General features: G+C 51.2%; 1 protein-coding gene across 1 annotated transcript; it reads left to right on the forward strand.

Moving 5' to 3' along the window:
• The first annotated feature begins 1,122 nt into the window (after positions 1-1,122).
• LOC143841479 (vesicle-associated membrane protein 1-like) lies at positions 1,123-13,979 on the forward strand. The gene is made up of 5 exons (XM_077345838.1): positions 1,123-1,287; positions 6,152-6,281; positions 6,841-6,999; positions 8,105-8,156; positions 8,480-13,979. Coding segments are annotated over exons 1-5 (360 nt in total). The 5' UTR covers positions 1,123-1,285; the 3' UTR covers positions 8,497-13,979.
• The last annotated feature ends 8,499 nt before the right edge of the window (positions 13,980-22,478 follow it).

Below are 22,478 nucleotides of genomic sequence, written 5' to 3' on the forward strand. Positions count from 1 at the left end.
TCTCGCTTCGGGGGGGGGAGGGAAGAAGGAGCCGCGGCCCGGCGCCAAGGCCTTCGCGGCCCGCGGGTTGGGGACCACTGCCCTAGTATGTGAACTTTGAAGTCAGAGTCATTTGAAACAATAGGGTCAAGTATCTATGGAACACAGGTAATATGGAAGGAGAGGCCCTTCTGACACATTCATATGTGATCCAGAAAAATGCAGCGACCTTTCAGGCATTAGGGACAGTCCTCATTTTGATGTAGGGGTTAAGAGCAGCAGTCTCTAATTTGGAGTGCCAGTTTTGAGTCCCCATTCCTCCACCTGTAGCCAGCTGGCTGACCTTGGGTCAGTCCCAGTCTTGTTAGAGCTGTTTTTGCACAGCAGTTCTCTCAGAGCTCAGCCTCACCCACCTCACAGGATGTCTGTTGTGGGGTGAGGAAGGGGAGGCAATTGTCAGCCCCGCTGAAGCTCATGAGGCCTACTGGGTGACCTTGGGCCAGTCACAGCTCTCTCAGAGCTCTCTCAGTCCCACCTCCTTCACAGGGCAATTGTAAACCCCTTTGAAATCACTTTGGGCACTAAAAAGCTGGGTACAAAAAACTAGCTCTTCTTCTTCAAGCAGTTGGAAGATGTAAAACTGCACGTGTCACCCTTGTTCACACTGCAAAGTGACTACCTGTACTGGCAAAGCTTTCACCCGCGAAGGTTGTCTGAAAACGGTTTCATGAAGGGTTACATTCAAAGCAGGTATGGCTGAAAGCATGCTTTTCCTTCCTTCCTCTTCCTTCCCCATCGCCCCCTTTCCCCCCACAGAGGGTGAACGCGCGTTCCCCCTAACGTGCGCACCGGATTCGCTGCCCGCCTCTCTCCCCGGGCGGAATCCCGATTCAGCACTTTCACTCCGGAGGTCTCCCTTTGAAGGTCTGCGGCGGGAGGGAGGAGGCGGGGCTATTCCGCCCGAACGCGGCTGCGATTGGAGGAAGCTCTCGCCCCCCACCCCGTCCGGAGATGAAAGGGCCCCGCTTAGAGCCTTTCGCCGGCGAGGCTTGAGAGTGGGAGGCGCGGCGAGAAGCCGCCCTCCTATTGGCTCTCGCCGCCGGGAGGCGTGGCTGGCGGGGCCGCCCGTCCCCACCCCTTCTATAAAAGGGAGGGGGTGGCGGAGCGGCGGCCGCTGCAGCAGTTTCCGTCGCCCGCGGGGGAGGCTTCTTGCTTTGGCGCGGACTCCACGAGCCCCCCCGGCCGCCGCCCGCCGCTGCCCCCTGCCCAGCCGAGAAGAAGGAGGCGCCTGCCAGGGAGACCCGCCATGTGAGTCCAGCGGCCAGCCGCGCACCCTCGGAGGCTCCGCCGCTCGCCTGGCCACGGCTGCGGCACCTGCCAAGTGGCGCATTGCACCACCGTCCCCCCCCCCCCCCAATCCTCCGGTCCGGATGGGGATCGGTCACGCGGCGCCGTCCCCCGCCCAGGCTAGATCCCCGGAGGGCTGCGGGGCACTGCCCTCCCGGAATGCCCCGTGGAGATATTGGGGGGGGGGGGCGTGCAAAAAACCGGGAGGGAGTTGAGAAGGTGTGTGTGTGTGTGTGTGTGTGTGTGTGTGTCTGGGATGGGGGAACAGGGTTGCATTCACACGTGACGAGCAAACTCACCTCGGAGGAGAAGCGCTGGCTGGGGCAAGGCTGGGGCACGCCGCAAGAGAGCCGGAGGGCGGTGTGGGTCCTGCAGAGCGGGCGGGCGGGCGCTGCCCCGGAGGCAGCCTACCTTGCGAGGGTGGTCGCGTGTGCGGGCCTGAAGGTGACGGGACTGGCAGGGTGGTGCCTGCTGGAGGCCCCTGGGGAAGAGGGGAGCGTGCGCTGCTCTGCCTGGGGGAATGCTCAGATAGACCTTCCTGCTTGCCAAGGGGACGGCTTCTCTTTGCTGGGGGGGGGGGAGTGTTATCTGTGGGCTGACCCTGGACGGGGCTGATTTCCCCCCACTAGGGATGCCAACCTCCAGGTGGGACCCGGGGATCCCCTGGAATCACAACTCGCCCCCAGAGGACATAGATCAGTCCCCCTTTGGAGGGGGGACTCCAGGGCAGTAGATGCTGCCCTCCCCAGCTTCCATCTCCAGGTGCCTCCCAATCCGGATCAAGCATCCCTTCTCCCCCACTGATGGCGAGGCGGGACCTGACAGCCCAACACCCCACACATCTGGTGTGCAAAGGAGAATCTTGCACCAGATGGCTCATATTGGTGGGAGCCCCTCCCACCCACCCACCCCCGTTTGCTGCCCAGCAAGGAATACTGCTCCGGGCCCAGAGCTTGCACTTCACGGACAGCTTTTCTTGCGGGTAGAAATGGAAAGGCCAGGAAGCCGAGGGATTTTGCTGCCTGCTCTCTCCTGCTGGTGCTGCCAGTTCCTTGCTTGTGTGACACAGCAGTTCTTTTGTGTGGCTGTATAAACAGAGCAGACTCTTGCCTGGTCCGCATCCACATTCCTCCCTCAGAGTCAAGATTTTCCCTCTTCCTTCCATGACTGGGCTGCCCTAGTTGTCTGTTTTCTCCTTTCCTGAAGAATTATCGCTGTCCCGCCCTGTCACAGTATCATAATTTGCCTGGAACCTCAGGGAAGGAATGGGGTGTCCCCTTTAACTTAACGTGACTTAGGTGGCCCTTGAGAAGTGTCCAGGTTCCATATTGCCAAAATATTTTATTCCACACAGAGTGGAAGGGTCAGGTGAAATCAGGAGGGAAATTCCTGCAGTAATATAGGGAATTCTGAGGTCAAGCCAGTACATACACAGACCTTATGTTTCAGGCTAATGAGAGTTTCTTAATCTATTCAATTTCTTAAAATCTTTATGCGGAGAGAATTTTGTCCCAGTGTTTCCCTCAAAGTACGGTTTAGTGTTCTCTGACTGGTTTCCAGTAGGCTGGTGTATTCTTTCCAATACCCAAACCTCTTCTCTTGAAACACCAGTATGTGTCTTGAGTTTTTAACTGACCCTTAAGGTCTCCAAGAAGGCCAGATACTGGAGATGAAACTCAAATACTTTGGCCACCTCATGAGAAGGAAGGACTTCCTGGAGAAGAGCCTAATGCCGGGAGCAATTGAGGGCAAAAGAAGAAGGGGGCGACAGAGAATGAGGTGGCTGGATGGAGTCACTGAAGCAGTCGGTGCAAACCTAAATGGACTTTGAGGAATGGTAGAGGACAAGAAGGCCTGGAGGATCATTGTCCATGGGGTCGCGATGGGTCGGACACGACTTCGCACTTAACAACAACAATAAAGGCAGTTTCTAACCACACCAGACCAGGAATCTCTGCAGTCGTCAGAATTATCTCCTTGCTTGACTGAGTAGGGAGTTTTCTTTTCTCTCTAGAGCAGCTGTGGACAAACTGTGACTGGCAGAGGCTCATGATAATTGTAGTACGTGGGCATCTGGAGAGCCACAGTTTGGACATCCCTACTCTAGAAGGTCTGTCCCTTTTCCTTAGCCCCAATGGAGGTCTCCATCTAAGTACTCACTCGTCCTTGTCAACTTTCCCCAGTTCTCTCTCTGTGCTAAACTGCTCTCAGCCAGGGCTAAATCCCGACACTGTCAGTACTTGACTCTTCTCAATTAGGGCTGAAATCGGACTGAATCCTCTTCAGTGTCCAATTCAGAAGCCTTTCTCTGCTTAGCTGATGCTAACCAATCAGATCACTTGGAGCAGCCTGTCACTCAAGGCTCTCTGTGTCTCTGAGGCATTGACTCTCCACAGTCCTTTAGCTGTTTGTGCAGTACTTCTAAGCTTTTAAAAGTGTTCTCTGTCATGCCTGGCTTCCTGAGATGATGGCCAAGAGGAGATGTCCTTTCTCTCTCTCTCTCTGGGACCTTTACCCATTCTGCACCCATTGGATAATGCACTTTCAGTGCACTCTATTAGAAGCAGGGTGTAGTCTGCACGGGGCTTTTGACCCACTCCCAGTTTGAATAAATCCCTCCTGTCTACACTGAATTGAATTTCAATTTCGATTTTGGGTGCTTTAAATTTTTGCTCTGCAACATGCATGATTGATCCGGAGTGACCCTATCTTTCCCCCTGATTTGAAAAATCACCATCAGTAAGTGTGCAGATTTCTGCTTTTTGTGAATTCTTCCTTCTCTGTGCCTCGTAGCAAAGTAGTCTTCCCTGATTGGCCAGGGCATCGGTTCAAAGACTTCTTGGTTCCCAGTTGCAAGGCTTGTTTTAAAGTGACTGCACTACAGAAGCCCTAACTTCTCTCAGCAGAGAGTTGCCTCTTGGATTTATTTCCCCATGTGAGGCTGCTGTCTCCAATCCTCCCCCCCACTCGTTCAAGAAAAGAAAGAAATAGACTCCTGCTGTACTTGGCTCCCCTCCCCACTCTGAGCTTCCCCAATAAAATGCAGAACACTTTCTGTTACAATGGGGGGGGGGGGGATAGAGAAGACCAGAGTTAAAATCGATCTGAATTCAGCAGGATCCACAATGGAAAGTGCAGAATCAGACGAGCTTTTCCGGTTTGCGCAGAAAAATCCCGCTGCAAAAGCACATTGAAAGTGCATTATCCCACGTGTGCGGAATGGGCCCCCATTCGCAGCAGTGATAAGTCGGACCCGAGGAGTTTGCGACTAACAATTCCAGCAAGATGGACAGGGTGCATTTTCAAATATTGGAGTGCTTCCTGTACATTCTCTTGGCGAATCTCCCCATTTGTATTTATTAAATGTATAGACTGCCGTTCTCTGCAGTTACTGACATTAAAATTCCAGTTAAAATATAATAGGTAAAGGTATCCCCTGTGCAAGCAGCAAGTCATGTCTGACCCTTGGGGTGACGCCCTCTAGCGTTTTCATGGCAGACTCAATACGGGGTGGTTTGCCAGTGCCTTCCCCAGTCATTACCGTTTACCCCCCAGCAAGCTGGGTACTCATTTCACCGACCTTGGAAGGATGGAAGGCTGTGTCAACCTTGAGCCAGCTGCTGGGATTGAACTCCCAACCTCATGGGCAAAGCTTTCAGACAACATTTCTGCTGCCTTATCACTCTGCGCCACAAATACAACACACACGGTTAAAATGACAGATGCCCCATAATGCTGCATTATCCTGCCTCTCGTCCCAACGTTCAATCGTGGGATACTTTGGACAGGGGGGTGGCCCTGTGGCCTCATTTGCTGAGCTGGCTGTTTCCATAATGCAGGGGGGATCAGTGGGGCTGAGGGTGACAGGCTTGACCCCCCCCCCCCAAACAGCTCAGATGCAGTTTGAAGGGTGGTGGCTTTCCAGCAGGTCCTTTAAAGATGGCTCAGCTGTATTCCTTGCATCAAGGAGAAACCTGCAGCTGACAAAGCTCTTTGCGAGAGAGGGAAGACGCTTTTGCTTCGGTACCCGACGCTAAGAGCTCTTCACTTTGTGGCAGAAATTGCTGTCCGGTGAGGTGGCATTCAGAGGTGGCTTGCTGTCGCCCACCTCTGCATAGCAACCTTGGAATTTCTCAGTGGTCTCCTCTCCGGATGCTAACTAGGGCCAACCCTGTTTAGCTTCTGAGATCTGAGGGCATCCGGTGAGCCTGGGTCATCCAGGTCAGGGAAAACCCTCCCCATCCTCTACACCAGTGGTCCCCAACCTTTTTATCACTTGACATTTTTACTGAGGGGGGTAGTCTTTTGCCGAGGGACATTACCGCCCCCTGAGCCCCTGCTCCACATGCTTTCCTGCCGGCGCCTGACTTCCCACCACCCACTGGGGGGCGCTGCCAGCAGCAGCTGTGCAGTGCCACGCCGAGGGGGAGCCCCAGCCATGGCAACCTCCGGAGAGCACCAAAGGTGAGCTGGCAGCAGAGTGGCAGGGCAGCCCCCAAGGCAGCAGCCGGGGAGGAGGACACGGAAGAGATGTGGCCTGGTACTGACTGATCCACGGACCGGTACTGGTCTCCAGCCCGGGGGTTAGGGACTGCTGCTCTACACCATTTGCAGTCTTCTAAATTCCTTTTGTTGTCCTTTCCTCCTTGGGGGAATTGCTCCTTGGACATCTCGGTGACCTTCTCTACCTCTTCTGGTTGGGAGAACCTTGGCTGTCTCATGCTGGGTTTTCCATGCAACGCCTGGGACCGCTTTTTGCTGTCCTTCGGCCTGTGGATATGGAGGGTCGACAGCTGCGGCCGTTCTTTTATTTTTGTCTCCCCAGGTCTGATCCATCCCAGCAACCTGCCCCTGGGGCAGGAGAAGGTGGCGAAGGGGCAGGAGGCCCCCCGGGGCAGCCTCCAAACTTGACCAGCAATCGCCGTCTGCAACAGACTCAAGCTCAAGTAGAGGAAGTAAGTCGGTCAGAGGGGAGGAGTGGAGCTGTGGCTCAGTGGGCGAGAATCTGCTTGGCGTGCAGGAGGTCCCCGGTTCAGTCCTCGGTGCCTCCAGTTAAAGATCAAGTAGAAGGCAATGTGAAAGACCTCTGGCCTGAAAATCTGGAGAGCAGTTACTAATCTGGGTAGAGCAGATTGACCTTGATGGACCAAGAGTCTAACTTGGAATGAAGCAGCCCCATATGGGAATATCTTAGGCTGTTCTGCAGTGGACGCGTGTTTTGATAGGGTGAGAGACAGTGTGCTGTAGGGGTTAAAGAGCAGAGAACCGGGTTTGATTCCTTGCTCCTCTCCATACATGGTCCCTGGGTGACCTTGTGCTCGTCATGGTCCCTGTGAGATACATGAGCTCTGTTGGGTGACCTTGGGCCAGTCACAGTTCTCCCAGAGCTCTCTCAGCCCCACCTACTTCACAGAGTGTTGTGAAGGGATGGTGATTGTAAGCTGCTTTGGGCTGTGAAAAGTGGGGTATAAAAACCCAGCTCTTCTTCTTCTTTTCTTCTTCCTCTTTCTCCAGGTGGTGGACATCATGCGCGTGAATGTGGACAAAGTCTTGGAGCGAGATCAGAAGCTGTCGGAACTCGATGAGCGAGCAGATGCCCTCCAAGCTGGGGCCCAGGTCTTTGAAAGTAGTGCAGCCGCTCTCAAGAGGAAGTACTGGTGGAAGAACTGTAAGGTGAGCGCTCGAGAGGGGAGGTCCAGGTCCCCTTCTGGGCCGACAGCAGAACCCTGGCACCCTGCCTGAACTGGACAGGACTGGGAAAGAGTTCTTCTTGGAGAACTGCTGCCAGGAAACAGCGAAGGACGGGCGAGACTAGGAATCTGATTAGGGTCAGGGCAGCCCTATATGGGCGGTGTGTGGAGCTGCCTTATAGGGGGTCGTCTCCTCTTGGGGAGACTTCAACCAGATACAATCTTTTCATGGGGTCAGTTTGGGGAAGAGTGTTGGAGTTGAGCATCAATGTTGCCTGAGCATAGCGGGAGAGAGATGTGCTGTAGGCCAGGGGTAGTCAACCTGTGGTCCTCCAGATGTTCATGGACTACAATTCCCACGAGCCCCTGCCAGCAAACGCTGGCAGGGGCTCCTGGGAATTGTAGTCCATGAACATCTGGAGGACCACAGGTTGACTACCCCTGCTGTAGGCAAATGGCTTCAGCTTGGTGTGGTGGTTAACTGAGAGACAGAGCGGTTTCTCAGTGGAACAGGCTTCCTCGGGAGGTGTTGGGCTCTCCATCTTTGGAGATTTTAAAGCAGAGGCTGGATAGCCATCAGACAGAGAGGCTGATTCTGTGAAGGCTCAAGGGGGTGGCAGGTTACAGTGGATGAGTGAGAGGGTTGTGAGTGTCCTGCATAGTGCAGGGGGTTGGACTAGATGACCCAGGAGTTACCTTCCAACTCTGTTATTCTATGATTCTAAGAGTGGTGGCCTCTGATCTGGGGAACTGAGTCTGATTCCCCACTCCTCCACATGCAGCCATCTTGGGTGACCTTGGGCTAGTCACAGTTCTCTCAGAGCTCTCTCAGCCCCACCTACCTCACAAGGGTCTCTGTTGTGGGGTAATGAAGGGGAGGCAATTGTCAGCCCCACCGAGATATGTGAGGCCTGCTGGGTGATCTGGGGCCAGCCACGGTTTTCTCTGAGCTCTCCGCCTCGCCTACCTCACATTGCGTCTGCTGCGAGGAGAGGAAGGGGAGGCGATCGTAAGCCGCTCTGAGACTCCTTCAGGGTACTCAAAACCAGGTCTTCTTGCGTGTCTAATCTGGCGCCTTTTCTCTCCAGATGATGATCATGCTGGGGGTGATCTGTGCCATTGTGGTGATTGCCATTGCACGTAAGTACTATGAGGAACGGGGCTACTGAGCCACAACCCCCGGACAGCAGGAGCTAGCTGTCTGCCTGCCGGTCACGGGTACTGGGGAAACGATCCCTGCTGACTTTCTCCTCTGGGTGGTACTTGAGATAAGCAAATCTGTGAAGGGTCGTGGAACCGTTGAGGGTAACAGGCTGTGTTTTCTCCGCCGGAAGGGAAGGCGGGAGTCGGGTAGGGGGAGGAGGGCCTTCCATTCCGGGATGCTCGAAGGCCGGAAGTGTTGGGATGTTTGGGGTAACTTGCCCTCTTGTTCTCTCCTTTCTTTTTCCACCTTCTGTCCCCAGTTTATTTTTTTACCTGATAACGTGGTTCCCCCTTCCCTCCGGTCTGCAGCCTCCACCCCCTTTCCCCCTTTCCCCCTTTCTTCCTTTCTCCCTGTCATTCCGGCTTTATCATCGGGACCCCCGTTATTTTTACTTGCCTTCCGCAGAGGCACCGATGCACTCCTTCTGGTTTTCAGTTGAACCCCCTTCATGGCTTCCGCAGCCCCCCCGAGAGCACCAAACTCTTCTGTTTATTTTCAGACTGTAGCAACGGGGCCTAGTGGATAGGGTTAGGGGTGAGCGGGTAGGGGGAGTCCGCTCTGCGGATGGCGGGAAGGTTTTGGTTTCCATAAGGGCACGCAAGCTTCCGCTCCCCGCTTCTTCGCACCCCCGGTGCTTCAGGCCTGGCCTCGATGCTGCTGCTCAGAAGAAAAAGGTAGGGACTGGCGATGGAAGACGAGGCCGATTTCAACCCTACAAGCTTGGAATTGCCCATGACTTTGCCAAGCCCGGAGTCAGGAGGACCCTCTTTTCCTGTTAGCCCTGACCTGGGTAGCCCAGGCAAGCCTGGCCTTGCCAGATCTCAGAAACTAAGCAGGGTTAAGCCTGCCTGGTATTTGTTTGGGAGACTTCCAAGGATCAGGGTGGTAGTTCATCCGAAGAACACTGGGGGTCGTCATGCCATGGAGGCAGGCAAGGGCAAACCACCTCTGAACACCTCTTGCCTGGCCGCCAGACAGTCCTCAGATCTCCTGGCTAATACATGCTGTACGATAAACAAACAAACAAACAAATCATCTCTTACTATTGACATTGTGACCAGAGCAGAGTAGGTATTTGCTTCCAGGACCAGGGGGGTGCATCAGTGCCACTGGGCTAGGGCTGATGGTCTGTGGTCTGCTTCCCCAGCTGGGGCTATGCCGGCCTCAAGTGAGGGTAAAGTTGCCAAGCTCCAGGTGGGGGCTGGAGATCTCAGGGGATAACAACTGATTTCTAGGCAACGGAACACCTGGAGAAACTGGCCGCCTTGGAAGGTGGGTTCTGCGGTGTTACGCCCCTCCCCAAACCCAGCTCTCATTTGGCTCGCACCCTCCCAAAGTCTCCGGGTATTTCCCATCCTGATGCCAGCAACCCTAACTGAAGTTTATCTCTTAACCCATGTGGGTGTGATGGTTGCTGCCTCCCCCTTCGTATGGCAGAAGGAGCACATGTCCAAGCTGCATGGGGCTGGCTAGATGGGCTTTTCCATCCTTGGAAGGGGAGGGGAAGGGGGTTCTTCCCTGGCTGCTGTTCTTCCCAGTTTGCCTTGGTATCCATGGGTGGGGGGGGGGTAACTGAAACAAGCTCTATGTCCTTGAAGAAATCTAGAGGTGGGATGAAATTGTGTCATCCCCCTTCCCCTGGCTGTGTGTTCCTTGCTTTTGGCTCCTCTGTTGGGTGGTGCCACTGACCACAGGGCAAGGTGAACATGGCTCATTACATATGTTGGCAGAGAGTGCGCAGAGCTAGGATAAAAAGCAGGAGGCCTCACCGGCTTAGCTTTTTGAAGGCTTCTCTAGCAAGATCAGATTCCTAATTCTAAAAACTCCTAGAATAAATGTAGGCGCAGGTGGGAGGCAGAATGTCCAGAGAACGCATCATGCCGATGTCCAGTTTTAGAGGGCTAGCAGTTCCACATGCAGTTAATCACTTTGAATATCCAAGTTTGAGTCCATTGGCACCTTCACGCCCTGCCAAGTTTTATTCAAGGGATAAGCTTTCGTGTGCATGCACGCTTCCTCGGAAACAATGAAATGGGAGTTACCGCTCCGTGCCTTCAGGTAAAGTGTGAGCAGTACATTAACTTACAGCATCACGAAAACGTTTAACAGAGTCCAGAATCTAACAGGGATCAAAAAAATTTGCAAGAATCAGATTGTCACCTAAGATGTATGTGAAAACCTCTAACATGAAAACTCCATATTTTTTAAATTTGTTTTTACAAATTTTTGGGTTTTTTAATGGCAAATTGTTTTCATCAAATGAAAGATCCCGACGAGACAGCTGTCGGTTTTTAAAGTTTTGAAACTGTCTGCAAAATAACGGAGGTATTGTGATGCAATGCTAGAGTGTGACACTTGCAGCTTGTGGCCCTACTCTACAGAGCATGGCTTGTTAGTGGAAAGCACACCTCATGCACAGCCTCCTGGCTGTTTACAGCTCATGTCTCCGTGTCCTTTAAATTCTGCTGGCTGAGGATTTCTTCTAGAATGGGTTTCCGTTGCATTTTCCCGTTGCAGATCTGAAAGATTTCCCCCACGGCTGCCGCTTAAGATGTTTTCCCATCAACAAGCTTAGTTGACAAAGTTACTGTTTGTCTGGGTTCAGTTCAGGGGAAAAGATAGCGAAGGAAATATGCCAAAGTGGGAGAGTTATGGGCAGATGTATTGAATTGTGGGATGCTGAGAGCAATTAGCTGAGTTTCTGCCTTTATGCGCCTCCGGCTCCTTTCAAGCATGGATGCATCTCTGCAGCATCCTCCTCTTTGAAGCGAGGTGATTCGCTGTGCAGAGCCATTCCCCCTGTTTCCAGGCTCGAGAAGGACGTGTCAGGTTGCCATTCCAAATGACATTGCATTACGCTGTATGTTAATTTACTGCTCTCATATTTTACCTTTACGTATGGTCTGGCACTTGGTGTAGCGGTTACGAGTGGCTGCCTCTAATCTGTAGACCCCGGTTCGATTCCCCACTCCTCCACATGCAGTCAGCCGCATGACCTAGGGCTAGTCACAGTCCTATTAAAGCTGTTCTTGCAGAGCAGTGCTGTCAGAGCTCTCTCAACCCCACCTACCTCTCAGGGTGTCTGTTGTGGGGAGAGGAAGGGAAGGTGATTACAAGTGGCTTTGAGACTCCTTCGGGTAGAGAAAAGCGGGGTATGAAAACCAGCTCTTCTAATTTCCATTCATTGTATATGAGGAAATGTGTGTGCATTTGAAAGCTTATACCCTGAATACAACTTGTTGGCCTTAAAGGTGCCACCGGATCCAAACTTTGCTCCCGAGCAACATGGCTACTATCCCCTTGGATCCATCACTTTGAAGATATTATTGGGGGTGAGCATGCACATGCCTGTGTACCTACCGTGGCACAGAGAGGGTGCAACACACTGTGTGGCAAAAAATGCCAATCTCGAACAGGGAGCTTGCTCAGGGTCACGTGAAAAGGCCCTGATTCACCAGGCAACTATGAAACCTGGTTTGGGCGGGCCATTCAGCATATGGCTAATTGTCAGAGATGCACCATGGAGAGGCTACCAAAGATACAATTCTGTCCAGGCAGAGTGGTAGAGATCTTGATGGAAGCAACAGAAGAGTGTGTAACCTTCCAGGTCAGGGATGGGTAAGGCCTTCTAGGGTGGACCGTCCTGGCCGTTTCGGCGTGTTCCGGCCGTTTCGGCGAGCATCAAAGCCCGAGGTGGCCAGTGGTGTGGCAATCCTATGAGTGGATTTTATCTGGCCCCCAAACAACAAAAGAGAAGGGAAAACAGAAAGCCCAACCTGAAAAACAGGTGTGAGGACCAAAGAGGTGGAGGGACATGAAAGTGTAAAACTATATCGAATGGAAACTTTATTTGACATGAGCTCAAAGTAATTAAAAAAATATATATATATTTAAAAGGTAACATGGGAATGCTTCTTTACCCTATAGGTCGTACATGTATCAGTCTTGCAGGGGTAGTCAAACTGTGGCCCTCCAGATGTCCATGGACTACAATTCCCATGAGCCCCCGCCAGCGTTTGCTGGCAGGGGCTCATGGGAATTGTAGTCCATGGACATCTGGAGGGCCGCAGTTTGATTACCCCTGGCTCTAGTGCCTACCTTATAAGAACAAAAAATCTTGGCCCTGATGTGTTTCAATCTGGGAGATCTTCACCATAGGTCAAGACAACAAATACCAGTATAATAATTCTCACATCAGGCACTTTTCCAACAGGCTGTAATCCCCCCCCCCCGGGTGGAACTCGATCGCACAGAGAGACTCAATTTGGTCTGCTTCCACCCAGGGGTTATAGAATAATATATTGTAATACTTGGGTGTAATACTCAGCTTCTTCGGATATCCCATCGTTTCCCCACCGGATTCCTAAATCGAGCTGCACTTTGAATAGTCTCTCATAGCATGCTGCGCAGGTGCTGGGTGGCTTTTGTTTTGCATGCTCAATTCCATGCGCCTGCATTTCACGCACTGAGTCCATCGCCCTGCGATTCCCCATCTTTTTCTCCACCTGGGGGAGGAGGAGGAGGAGGAGGATGGAGAAGACCAGGAGCGCAGCTGTCAGCATCTCTGGACAAATCTCAGCGGAGCTGGGCTGACGGGGCTCCGAAGACCATCAAGGAGCTGGGTTTGGATTCTGAGGAAGCACAGTAACGTATACCAGGCCCCTCTTGGTCTCTTGGGAGAGATGCTTTTTGGTCCGCTCTGCTGTTGCTGATCTCTCTCTTCTACCCGGAGAGAACCCTTCTTGTTCTGTTTCTTCTGGTTTGTTCTCGTAGGTATCGTGCGTAGCCTCTTCATTTCCCCCTCCTCCCCACATCTACCTCTTCCATCTCTTTTATGCATGGGCCAAAAAAAATAAAAGAATAAATAAAATAATACACCTGCCCGGGCCCCTCTGCGCCTACAAGCAAGGGACTATTTTCCCCCCTCTATGCACAAGGACTCCAGCCGCTTTTCTCGCACGCGTGCGCGTGTGGTTTTATGTCTCTTTGTGAGGAACGCCGCTGTAATTCTTCCTCCGGCATGTATAAACAACCCACCTCGTGTACTCCCGCCGACCTCCTCCGCTAACTAACTCTCCCGTGTGTCACCCTAAAACGACGAGTCTGGCTCATCTGTCTCGGGTGCTGGAGTGGGAAGGGCGATTCTCCCGGCGGGTGGCGCAAGCAGAAGGAGCCGGACTGCAACGACCGGCGTGAGAAAGAGAAGGCCACCATGAAAGCGTGCGCTGTCTGTTAACATGCACGCTGCTTCTGGTGGAGATGTTTGGACCACAGCTGGAGAAGAGCAGAAGAAGCTTCCGGGCCAGGCGCTTGGCCCATGTTCTTGTCCGTCTCGCCGAAACCGGGCACCTGCTTGGCAGACTGTCAGCAGACCTGCTTGGTTGACCACCTCTGAGCACTTCTACCTAGTTCTGTTCTGTTACACTTTGGACTTAACGTGTCGAAGGCCGGCAGTGGCTGGTGTGGACCCTTCTCGGTAAACTGGGGGTAGAGATGCTTTTGGACAGCCAGGACTGGCTCACAGCAAATGTGGGCTTGGTGGCCAGAGTTGGGTCGGGTCCAGGGCAGCCTCTGACCGTCTGTCTCATGCTTAGCTCCCCCGTGTCCAGTTTCCTGCCTTTATTTACCTTCCTGGTCCAATGCGATCTTCTGTTCATTTGTCCGTCCTCCCTCCTCCCCCGTCTTTCTTTTTCTCGGCCGCCACCCAAATTCTCTGGATTCTGATTGTGAGCAAAATAAAACTATGTCCAGATAACCAACTGCATAGTAATGGGAGTTTCCTAACCTGCCTTGGGTCATAACGTTTTGGGAGGGGTTGCTGTAAATGTCGCTGCCTTAGAAATACTACTGATTTGTTACTTACGATCTGCCGTTCTTGCTGGCCTTCTAGGCAGATAATAAAGAAGAAGAGTTGGTTGTTATATGCCACTTTCTCTTCCCAAAGGAGTCTCAAAGCAGCTTACATTCCCTTTCCTCTCCCCACAGCAGGCACCCTGGGAGGTGGGTGAGGCTGGAAGAGAGCCCTGATATTACAGCTCAGTCAGAACAGTTTTATCAGTGCTGTGGAGAGCCCAAGGTCACCCTGCTGGCTGCATGTGGGGGAGCGGGGAATCAAACCCAGCTTGCTGGATTAGAAGTCCGCGCTCCTAACCACTACACCAAACTGGCTCTCATAATGCAGAGTGGGTTAGTGCATGTAATAGAATGGGTCATTCAGTGAACCATGAAATAGGCTAAGTGTTGTAGAACCAATAAGAGATCTGAAGACAGCTGTGGAACAAAGCACATGTACTGACACCACACTGACACCACGCATGAAGACGAGCAAAAATTACATCATAGGATCCTGCTTAGGCCTCAGTCCCAATAATTCAGCCAAGTAGATTTGTAAATCACTTTGTACAGTGCCAGCCACTTGCCTGTGTAGACAAGCCCTCTGGAATAATTTGGTTTTCTTTTAAAATAAGTGTTTAATTTAAAAGCAATACACTGCATGTTACAAAACTACTGTTTCTTAAACACATTAAGCTACTATTTTGTAATATGACAGCTTTTAAGAAGAAAAGAGGGAGGAAAAGACCTATAATATTATAATTTACATTTTATAACCCAGTTATTCCTTTCCATCTAATTTTACTGATCAATATAGTCTAAGATAGGACTCCATTTTCTTCAGAAGTCTGATGTCAGTCTGTTGTGCATCAGATATGTAAGTTTTGCTATTGTCACATATTCAGCCACTCTGACCAGTCCATAATATCTGGTGGAGTTTCTTTTTCCAATTTTGATACATATAGAATCCTTTCAGCTGTAACCATATCCTTAACAAGTTCACTATATATTCCATTATTATTTGGTACCATATTTAATAACATACATTTTGGCTCTAGCACAGATTTGCATTTCCATGTCTTTTATAACTCATTATTATGAATAATAATCCAGTATTTCCCTGTTTTTTGACAAGTCCACCATCTATGATAAAATGATGCATTTATATCCTGACGTTTTCAGCATTCCCCCTTATAACTTTTAGTTGCTCTTGCTATACCTCTGGAATAATTTGGTTTTGCCTAGTTTGCAGAAAGTGAGGAGAAATGCAGGCTCCCTTCTTGACCTCCTCTGGCAGGGATCCTCCTTAAAAAAAAAAAGCTGTACTTTTGCATTTAATGTGCATGACAATCTAAAGTGGGGAACTAGTCTGCTTTCAGGCAGTCCCCTTCCAGGCCCACCCAGTGGGCTCAAATGAGTTTTTCTCCATTGAGAGAGATCAGTTCAGGGTGCTCTTGTGATGCTTCTCTTATGTTTTCTCTACCTTACAACTGCAAATAAGTGAAGCAGTCCAGGTGTGTAAGGGCTGAAGATGCCATTGAGCGCATGATGCAGCAGGAGCACTGAAATGGTATGCAGAATGGCCATTGACCTAGCAGAGGGTCCCCTACCAACCCAAAGAGGTGGCCGTCCCTGTCTTGATCTTCTGCTGGTTGGAAGGGGAGGCGTGAAACTTCAGACAGCTTTCATACTCTGTAGACCCAAATTCACCCTTCTGCTGTACAGGAGGAAGCTGCATTCTGCACACAATAGATAATGCACTTTGAATGCACTTCAGAAGTAGATTTTCCTGTTCCACACAGGAAAACCCAGCTGCCAAAGCACATTGAAAGTGCATTATCCTATGTGTGAGGAATGGGCCCTGGTTGCCCTCCCCCTGCAACTTTGGGGGGGAGTTGTCTGGATTGCAGCTGGCCAGTTGCTAATGTCTGTTCTGGGGGACTGTCTGTGGACCCCAACAGGCTGCCTATGCCCCAGACAGAAAGGAAATGGATGGTCTGTATGCAGAGTGTCTTTGCCTTCCTACCCTGAGCAGCTGCGTTGGGCGTATTTGAAGGTGCACCCTTCCCCGGGGTACAGTGGTCTTGCTGTCTGCCGTAATTGGGCTTGCAGTGGCTTTCAAAGCAAGCATGGGGTGGTGGTCTAGAGTGGTGGCCTCTAATCTGGAGAACTGGGTTTTGATTCCACATGCCTCTGCATGCAGCCAGGGGGGTGCCCTTGGGCTAGTTGCAGTTCTCTCAGAGCTGTTCTCATAGTGTAATTATCTCTGAGATCTCTCAGCCCCACCTACCTCACAGGGTGTCTGTTGTGGGGAGAGGAAAGGGAAGGAGATTGTAAACCACTTTAAGACTCCTTCCAGTTGTGAAAAAGCGGGATATAGAAACCAACTCTTCTTCTGCAGCTACTCAGCAGAAATAGTTCTGATCCTCTGCTGCAATGAGGGTAGCTGTGTCTTCATGTGATAGTAATTGTTCTGCCTTTCATCCCTGCCCCACTAGCAAATTTAGGAACTTGGGGGCAGCTACAATAAGGTCAGCTCTTGCCAACCATCAGTTATAGAAGAAGAAGAAGAGTTGGTTCTTATATGCCGCTTTTCTCTACCTGAAGGAGGCTCAAAGTGGCTTACAGTCGCCTTCCCTTTCCTCTCCCCACAACAGACACCCTGTGAGGGATGCTGAGAGAGCCCTGATATCACTGCTCGGTCAGAACAGCTTTATCAGTGCCGTGGCGAGCCCAAGGTCACCCAGCTGCCAGCATGTGGGGGAAGGCATATTCAAACCCGGCATGCCAGATTAGAAGTCTGCACTCCTAACCACTACACCAAACTGGTTCTCCTACCTGGTAGGTAGGCATGCATCCCTAATTGGAGGAAGGCCTTGGCCTACACCCTGTTCCCCCCCAGGCTAACTGCTTAGGCCCTGCATGAGACAGGATGCTAGATTAAACAAACCGCAGGTCTGATGTAGCAAGGCTTGTACATTCTCCTCAAATCACCTGTACTTTGTAGATTGGATGAGACCTGGGGATTACCCCGGTTTTACAGCTCATTTCCAGGTGACAGAGATCGGTTCCCCCGGAGAAAAGGGCTGCTTTGGAAGGTGGACTCCATAGCATGATGCTCTACTGAGGTCTCTCCCCACCACAGATCCCTCCCAGCTCCACCCACAAAGTCTCCAGGAACCTCCCAACCCTATTTGTAGAGAATGTATGCCTGGCCTTACACTGGTAGGCCTGATGCTAGAAATGTAAGGGCCTGATCGATGGGGACGGGGTGTGTATACAAAACCTGGCTTCATGCTGTTTCCAGGAAACCACAAAGGGAGGGGGGCAACCTAAGGCTCAAGTCAAGTGCCTAGAAGGTTTGGGCAGCTCAACAAAAGAATAAGCTTGCATCTATTTATTCCCGTCCGTTCACATTGCAGGCATGTTGCTGTGTGTTATGTGGATGTAACGCGATACCCACTATCTTGTGGATTTTAATCTATGTTCTCTGCAGGGTTTGTAATGTGTAGATGCATCTTATGCTTTTGTTGAGCTGCTCAAACCTTCATTGTGTCTCCTGTGTCTCCTGCAGCGATGCTTGGAAATGTGCCCGGTTTGCCTCTCTGTACTAGGTGCCTTGATGGAGCTGTGAATGGGCGTCTCTGTTACAGGATAGCACTAGGCCCTGCCACCCCTTGATTTGGCTGGGAAGCTGGCTGGGAAGTCTTTACGGGATGCTGCATCAGCAGAAACAGGGCAAGGAAAAGCTGTGGTCGGTCGTATGCACTCATGAACACTGGAGGGAGCTTTCAGAAGGCAGCAGCACAGGAATGTATACTGCTGCTGGCCTTCCACTCCTGGCCAATTTGTAAAGTCACCAATTGTTACCCGAATCACGCTTACATGTACCCTGAGACACGTGTATTAAGCCTTGGGGAATTAGCTGAGCCATGAGAGGTGGGGTCACAGCCATAAAAGATCAATTTTGCCCGTGTTTATGAGGTTGATTATGCCCTTAAGAACTCAAGGCAGACACGTTGGTAAATCTGTAAAAATAATCGGAATAGTCTTTATTAGCAAGAAAATAATAAAAGCATAAATATACCTAACACACTTATCAAGCAGTTGTATAGAGAAGAAATCAGGTGGGAAAAGAAGGTCCAGTATAATTATCTTTCCTGGAGAGTGTAGAGTCAGAGGTAAGCAACACGAGCCAGCGTGAAGGGAGGTTCCAATGAGTCCCAAGTTGGAAGGCACTCGGAGTGGCTGTGTGAAGCCATTTTTATAGGGTTTTTGGGGAGGCAGCTGTGAGGTGGCCTTAGGTGAGCACATGATGGAATTTTCCATGGGTCAGGATGTTGGGCAATGCCCTGGCCAAGTCTGGAGATGGCCATTGATGGGCTTAGACAAAGGTGTTAATGGGTCAAAGAAAAGGGACCCATCATGTCTCAAGATTTCTAGCTGCTGGTGTTTGGGGAAGATATTTCCCCTGGCAGAGGGGCCAAGGATGAGTGATGTGCAAGACAAAGAGGTTTGCCTAGGAGCCCCTGGGCAAACAGGCTGGAGCTGTTCCACTTGATCAGCAATACATCGGAGTGTGTGTGTGGGGGGGTGTTAGATGGAGAGCAAGATTTGAGCCAGGAGGCACCTGGGTCAGGCAGAGGCTGTCATTCTGAACCTATTGCAGAGCGCAAGCTCTCTAAGATGGCGTCTAGCCTGGCTTGGCAGACTTTAACAGTGTCTTGGCTTTGGCTCAAGCCTAGACTATTGAGGGGTGCCATTGGTTATGGAAAACAGTGTGCCACTCTGTGTGGCAGGGGTCCTGCCATACTTAACACAATGAGCATTCTTTGTGTAACCCTGGGGCAGTGTTGCTTCTGAAGGGGGGCAAAGAACTAAGCTTGTAGCTTTATTGGTGAACTTTTTTTGGTGGGGGGGGGGGAGAGGAGGAGAACACCAAGGATTTTTCTGCAGTTGTCTGTCCTCTCCGGGTTCCCTTCGTACTGGACTTTGGAAGTTGGCATCGAATTTGCACCTGGTTCTCCACACTTTGTCTCCAAATGGCAATATTGAGGACTGGTTTTGCTTCATGCCATTCACATTTACTTTGGAGGCACTGACTGCCGGTGCTTTTTTGGGAGGCATGGGTGGCCAATCCTACTCCTTTCCTTGTTTTTTTTGGTTTGCTCTCATCACCAACCTTCCTCCCCCATCCCTTCCTCCCCCTCCTGTGGGAAAAGCGCCCAAGCGCCCCTTTTCCATATCCTGTGTAGCTCATCTCCCCCCCCCCCCCAAGCCTTCTTGGGAGCAATGCAAATGAAGACATCTTGGGGAAAATGATGTCTACTTGCACCTTTTGTTTTAAGTGTGCCACTTCAGACAAGCATCCTACGTCGTCAATTTCTTCCCCCCTTCCTCCCCGTATTGTACATGTTATTATTTTTTTAAACAGTTACTTAGGTGGCTCCTTTGCTGTAAAACGAAGAAGTGTGGGGTTTTTTTGTACTTTGAGGAAGCCATGGGAGGTTGCTGGATGAAACTGAACATGCTGGTAGCCTCCCTGCCTGCCTGAAACTGACCATAGCTTGATTTCTCTTCATGAAATTGACAAAGAATGTTCAATCTTGCTGGAGGAGGAGGGGGGGGGAGGCAGTGTGTTTGTCATGCTTGTGCTATTTTGGAACTACATTGCAACATAATCCTGTTCAATTTAAAAATACAGCGGGGAATGGTGGGAAACAGTGGAGGAAGCCAGTGTGGTTTTTGAGTTCCATTTTAGGTTACTGCGAATTCGCTCGGGCGGGGGACGGGGGACAACTCACGTTTTCTCAGATTTCACAAGATGCGCGGCAAACAGGGAGCTGTGTCTGAATCGGGAGGTTTTAGCATGCAACTAAGGAAATTCCGTGAAGCTTTTAGTCATGTGGAAATGGCCCGAGCGGTTCTTGCTCCCATTTCTTGGCTCTAGACTTTGTTGTTGTTAGGGGCGAAGTCGTGTCCGACCCATCGCGACCCCATGGACAATGATCCTCCAGGCCTTCCTGTCCTCTACCATTCCCCGGAGTCCATTTAGGTTTGCACCAACTGGCTCTGGACTAGGGTGGCCAATTTCTTTGAGGCTGAAACGAAGCAAAACAACTTGGCTGCTGACGGCTGAAGATTATTCAGTTTCACAGTATGCCAGAATGAGATCCGGTAGACCTCGTTTTTGAAAAATCGCAAGTCGTCTTCCATGGCTAATAATAAAACAATAACCTTACAAAAATCATTATGTATCTCTGATTATTATTAATTAAATTTCTAATTTAAGTTAATTAAATCACCTGTCATATGCATAATATGTTTGTGTGATATTTTATTGTTTTTGATTTTTCGAAAACGAGGTCTGCCAGATCTCATTCGGGCATATTGTGAAATTGAATACACTTCAGCTCTTAGCAGCCAATTTGTTTTGCTTTGTTTCTGCCGGACTGGCCGGTTCTCTTGAATTTGCAGTTCTCTTAAACTTCCCTGCGGCACCTGGAGACCTCTCACTATTACAGTCGACCTCCAGAGAGCAGGGAGCCATTCCCCTGGACAAGATGGCTGCAAAGCCTTGAGGACCAATAATACAGGCCGTCAGGGGTTCAGCCTTCCCCACAGTGTGGGCTTTGGGGTATGCCAAAAAAGAAATGGAATGGGCAGTGTGTTCTACAGCAGGGATAGGCAACCTGTGGTCCTCCAGATGTCCATGGACTACAATCCCCATGAGCCCCTGCCAGCAAATGCTGGCAGGGGCTCATGGGAATTGTAGTCCATGGACATCTGGAGGACCACAGGTTGACTACCCCTGTTCTACAGAGCCTAGTACAAATGTGGGGGGTCTTTAAAGTAGGCCATGTCTAGGCACAGCCTGCCTGCCTGCCTGCCTGCCTGGGAAAAGCCCTATGTTGTTGACTTGGTTTCCTGTTCCTCAGAAGGGGACCCAAAGTGGCTGTCACCTTTCTCTTCCCCTTCATTGCATTCTCACAGCAACCCTGTGAATGTGTGACTGGCCCAGTGGGTGGTAAAGCCTTAACCTAAAAGGAAATAGGAGGTGGGGGTTGTGAACATCTTAGGAGAACCGCCTGCTGCCTGTGTGAGAAGGCTTGCACATTCTGTCTTTCTCTACCTGAACGAGTCTCAAAGCAGCTGATGATCGCCTTCCCTTCCTCTCCCCTCAACAGGCCCCTTGTGAGGCAAGTGGGGCTGAGAGAGCTCTGAGAGATCTGTGACTGGCTCCTAGTCACCCATCAGGCTTCATGTGTCTCAGTGTGGCTTGCAAACACCTTTCCCTTCTTCTCCCCACAACAGACACCCTGTGAGGTGGGTGAGGCTGAGAGAGCCCTGATATTACTGAATAAGAAGAGTTGGTTCTTATATGCTGCTTTTTCTACCCGAAGGAGTCTCAAAGCGTCTTACAGTCACCTTCCCTTTCCTCTCCCCACAACAGACACCCTGTAGGGTGGGTGAGGCTGAGAGAGCTCTGAGAGAACTGTGGATGGCCCCAAGTCACCCAGCAGGCCTCGTGTGCCTTACCATCACCTTCCCTTCCTCTCCCCTCAGCAGGCCCCTTGTGAGGCACTTGGGGCTGAGAGAACTGTGAGAACTGTGACTGGCCCAAGGCCAAGCAGCCGGCTTCACATGGAGGTGCAGGGACGCAAACCCAGTTCTCCAAATCAGAGTCCGCCGCTCTGCACCACCACGCCACGCGGGCTCTCAGGAGGAAGCAGCCGAAGAAGGAAATCCTGCCTGTGCTCCCAAAGCCGGAGTTTCCTGAACTTTTTCACGGCTGAGGTCCCTCGAATAAAAGCACAGGCCCAGCCTTCGTTGTGGCCCTCAGACTGCATCATGATCATTCATAGACTTTTGCCACGTCGAGGTGTCTTGCTTTAGTCTCTATTGCTCCCTGCTACCCCTGCTAGGGAGGGCTCGGGGGAGGGGAGATCGGATTCTGTTTCTGGAGCTACAGCATGGAAAACATTGGGGAGCCCAGTGAGATTGTATTGCTTCTGTTGAACAGATACAGCTTGCCCTGGGGGGCTGCAGAGTTCAGAGGGAGCATTCGCTTGCAGATTCCTCTGAGTCGTTTGAAGCTCTTCACAGCACCTCACAGCAGATCTCTGCTCCTTTCAGGCATCTCATGGTTCAGGATCCAGTGTTTTTAGGACTGCAGATGGTTCCAACAGTCTTTCTTCAGTCTGCTTGTTTTTGGGGGCTGCAACAGGAAAAGGATCTCCAAACAGCACATGGAGCAAAAGAAGATACTGTCGGCATGGATTGTGGTGTGTCTCTCCCCCCCCCCCCAGTTTGGAGGGTTTCCCACTGGGTGGCTTTCCCGTTGTCACTGTGGCCCAGCAGCTACACATAGGGACGCCCTGGAGATCTAGCTCATGTCCAGATGAAAGAGATCGGCCCCCCTGGAG

The sequence above is a fragment of the Paroedura picta genome, chromosome 7 (genome assembly GCF_049243985.1).
Source record: "Paroedura picta isolate Pp20150507F chromosome 7, Ppicta_v3.0, whole genome shotgun sequence".
Classification (NCBI taxonomy): Eukaryota; Metazoa; Chordata; class Lepidosauria; order Squamata; family Gekkonidae; genus Paroedura; species Paroedura picta.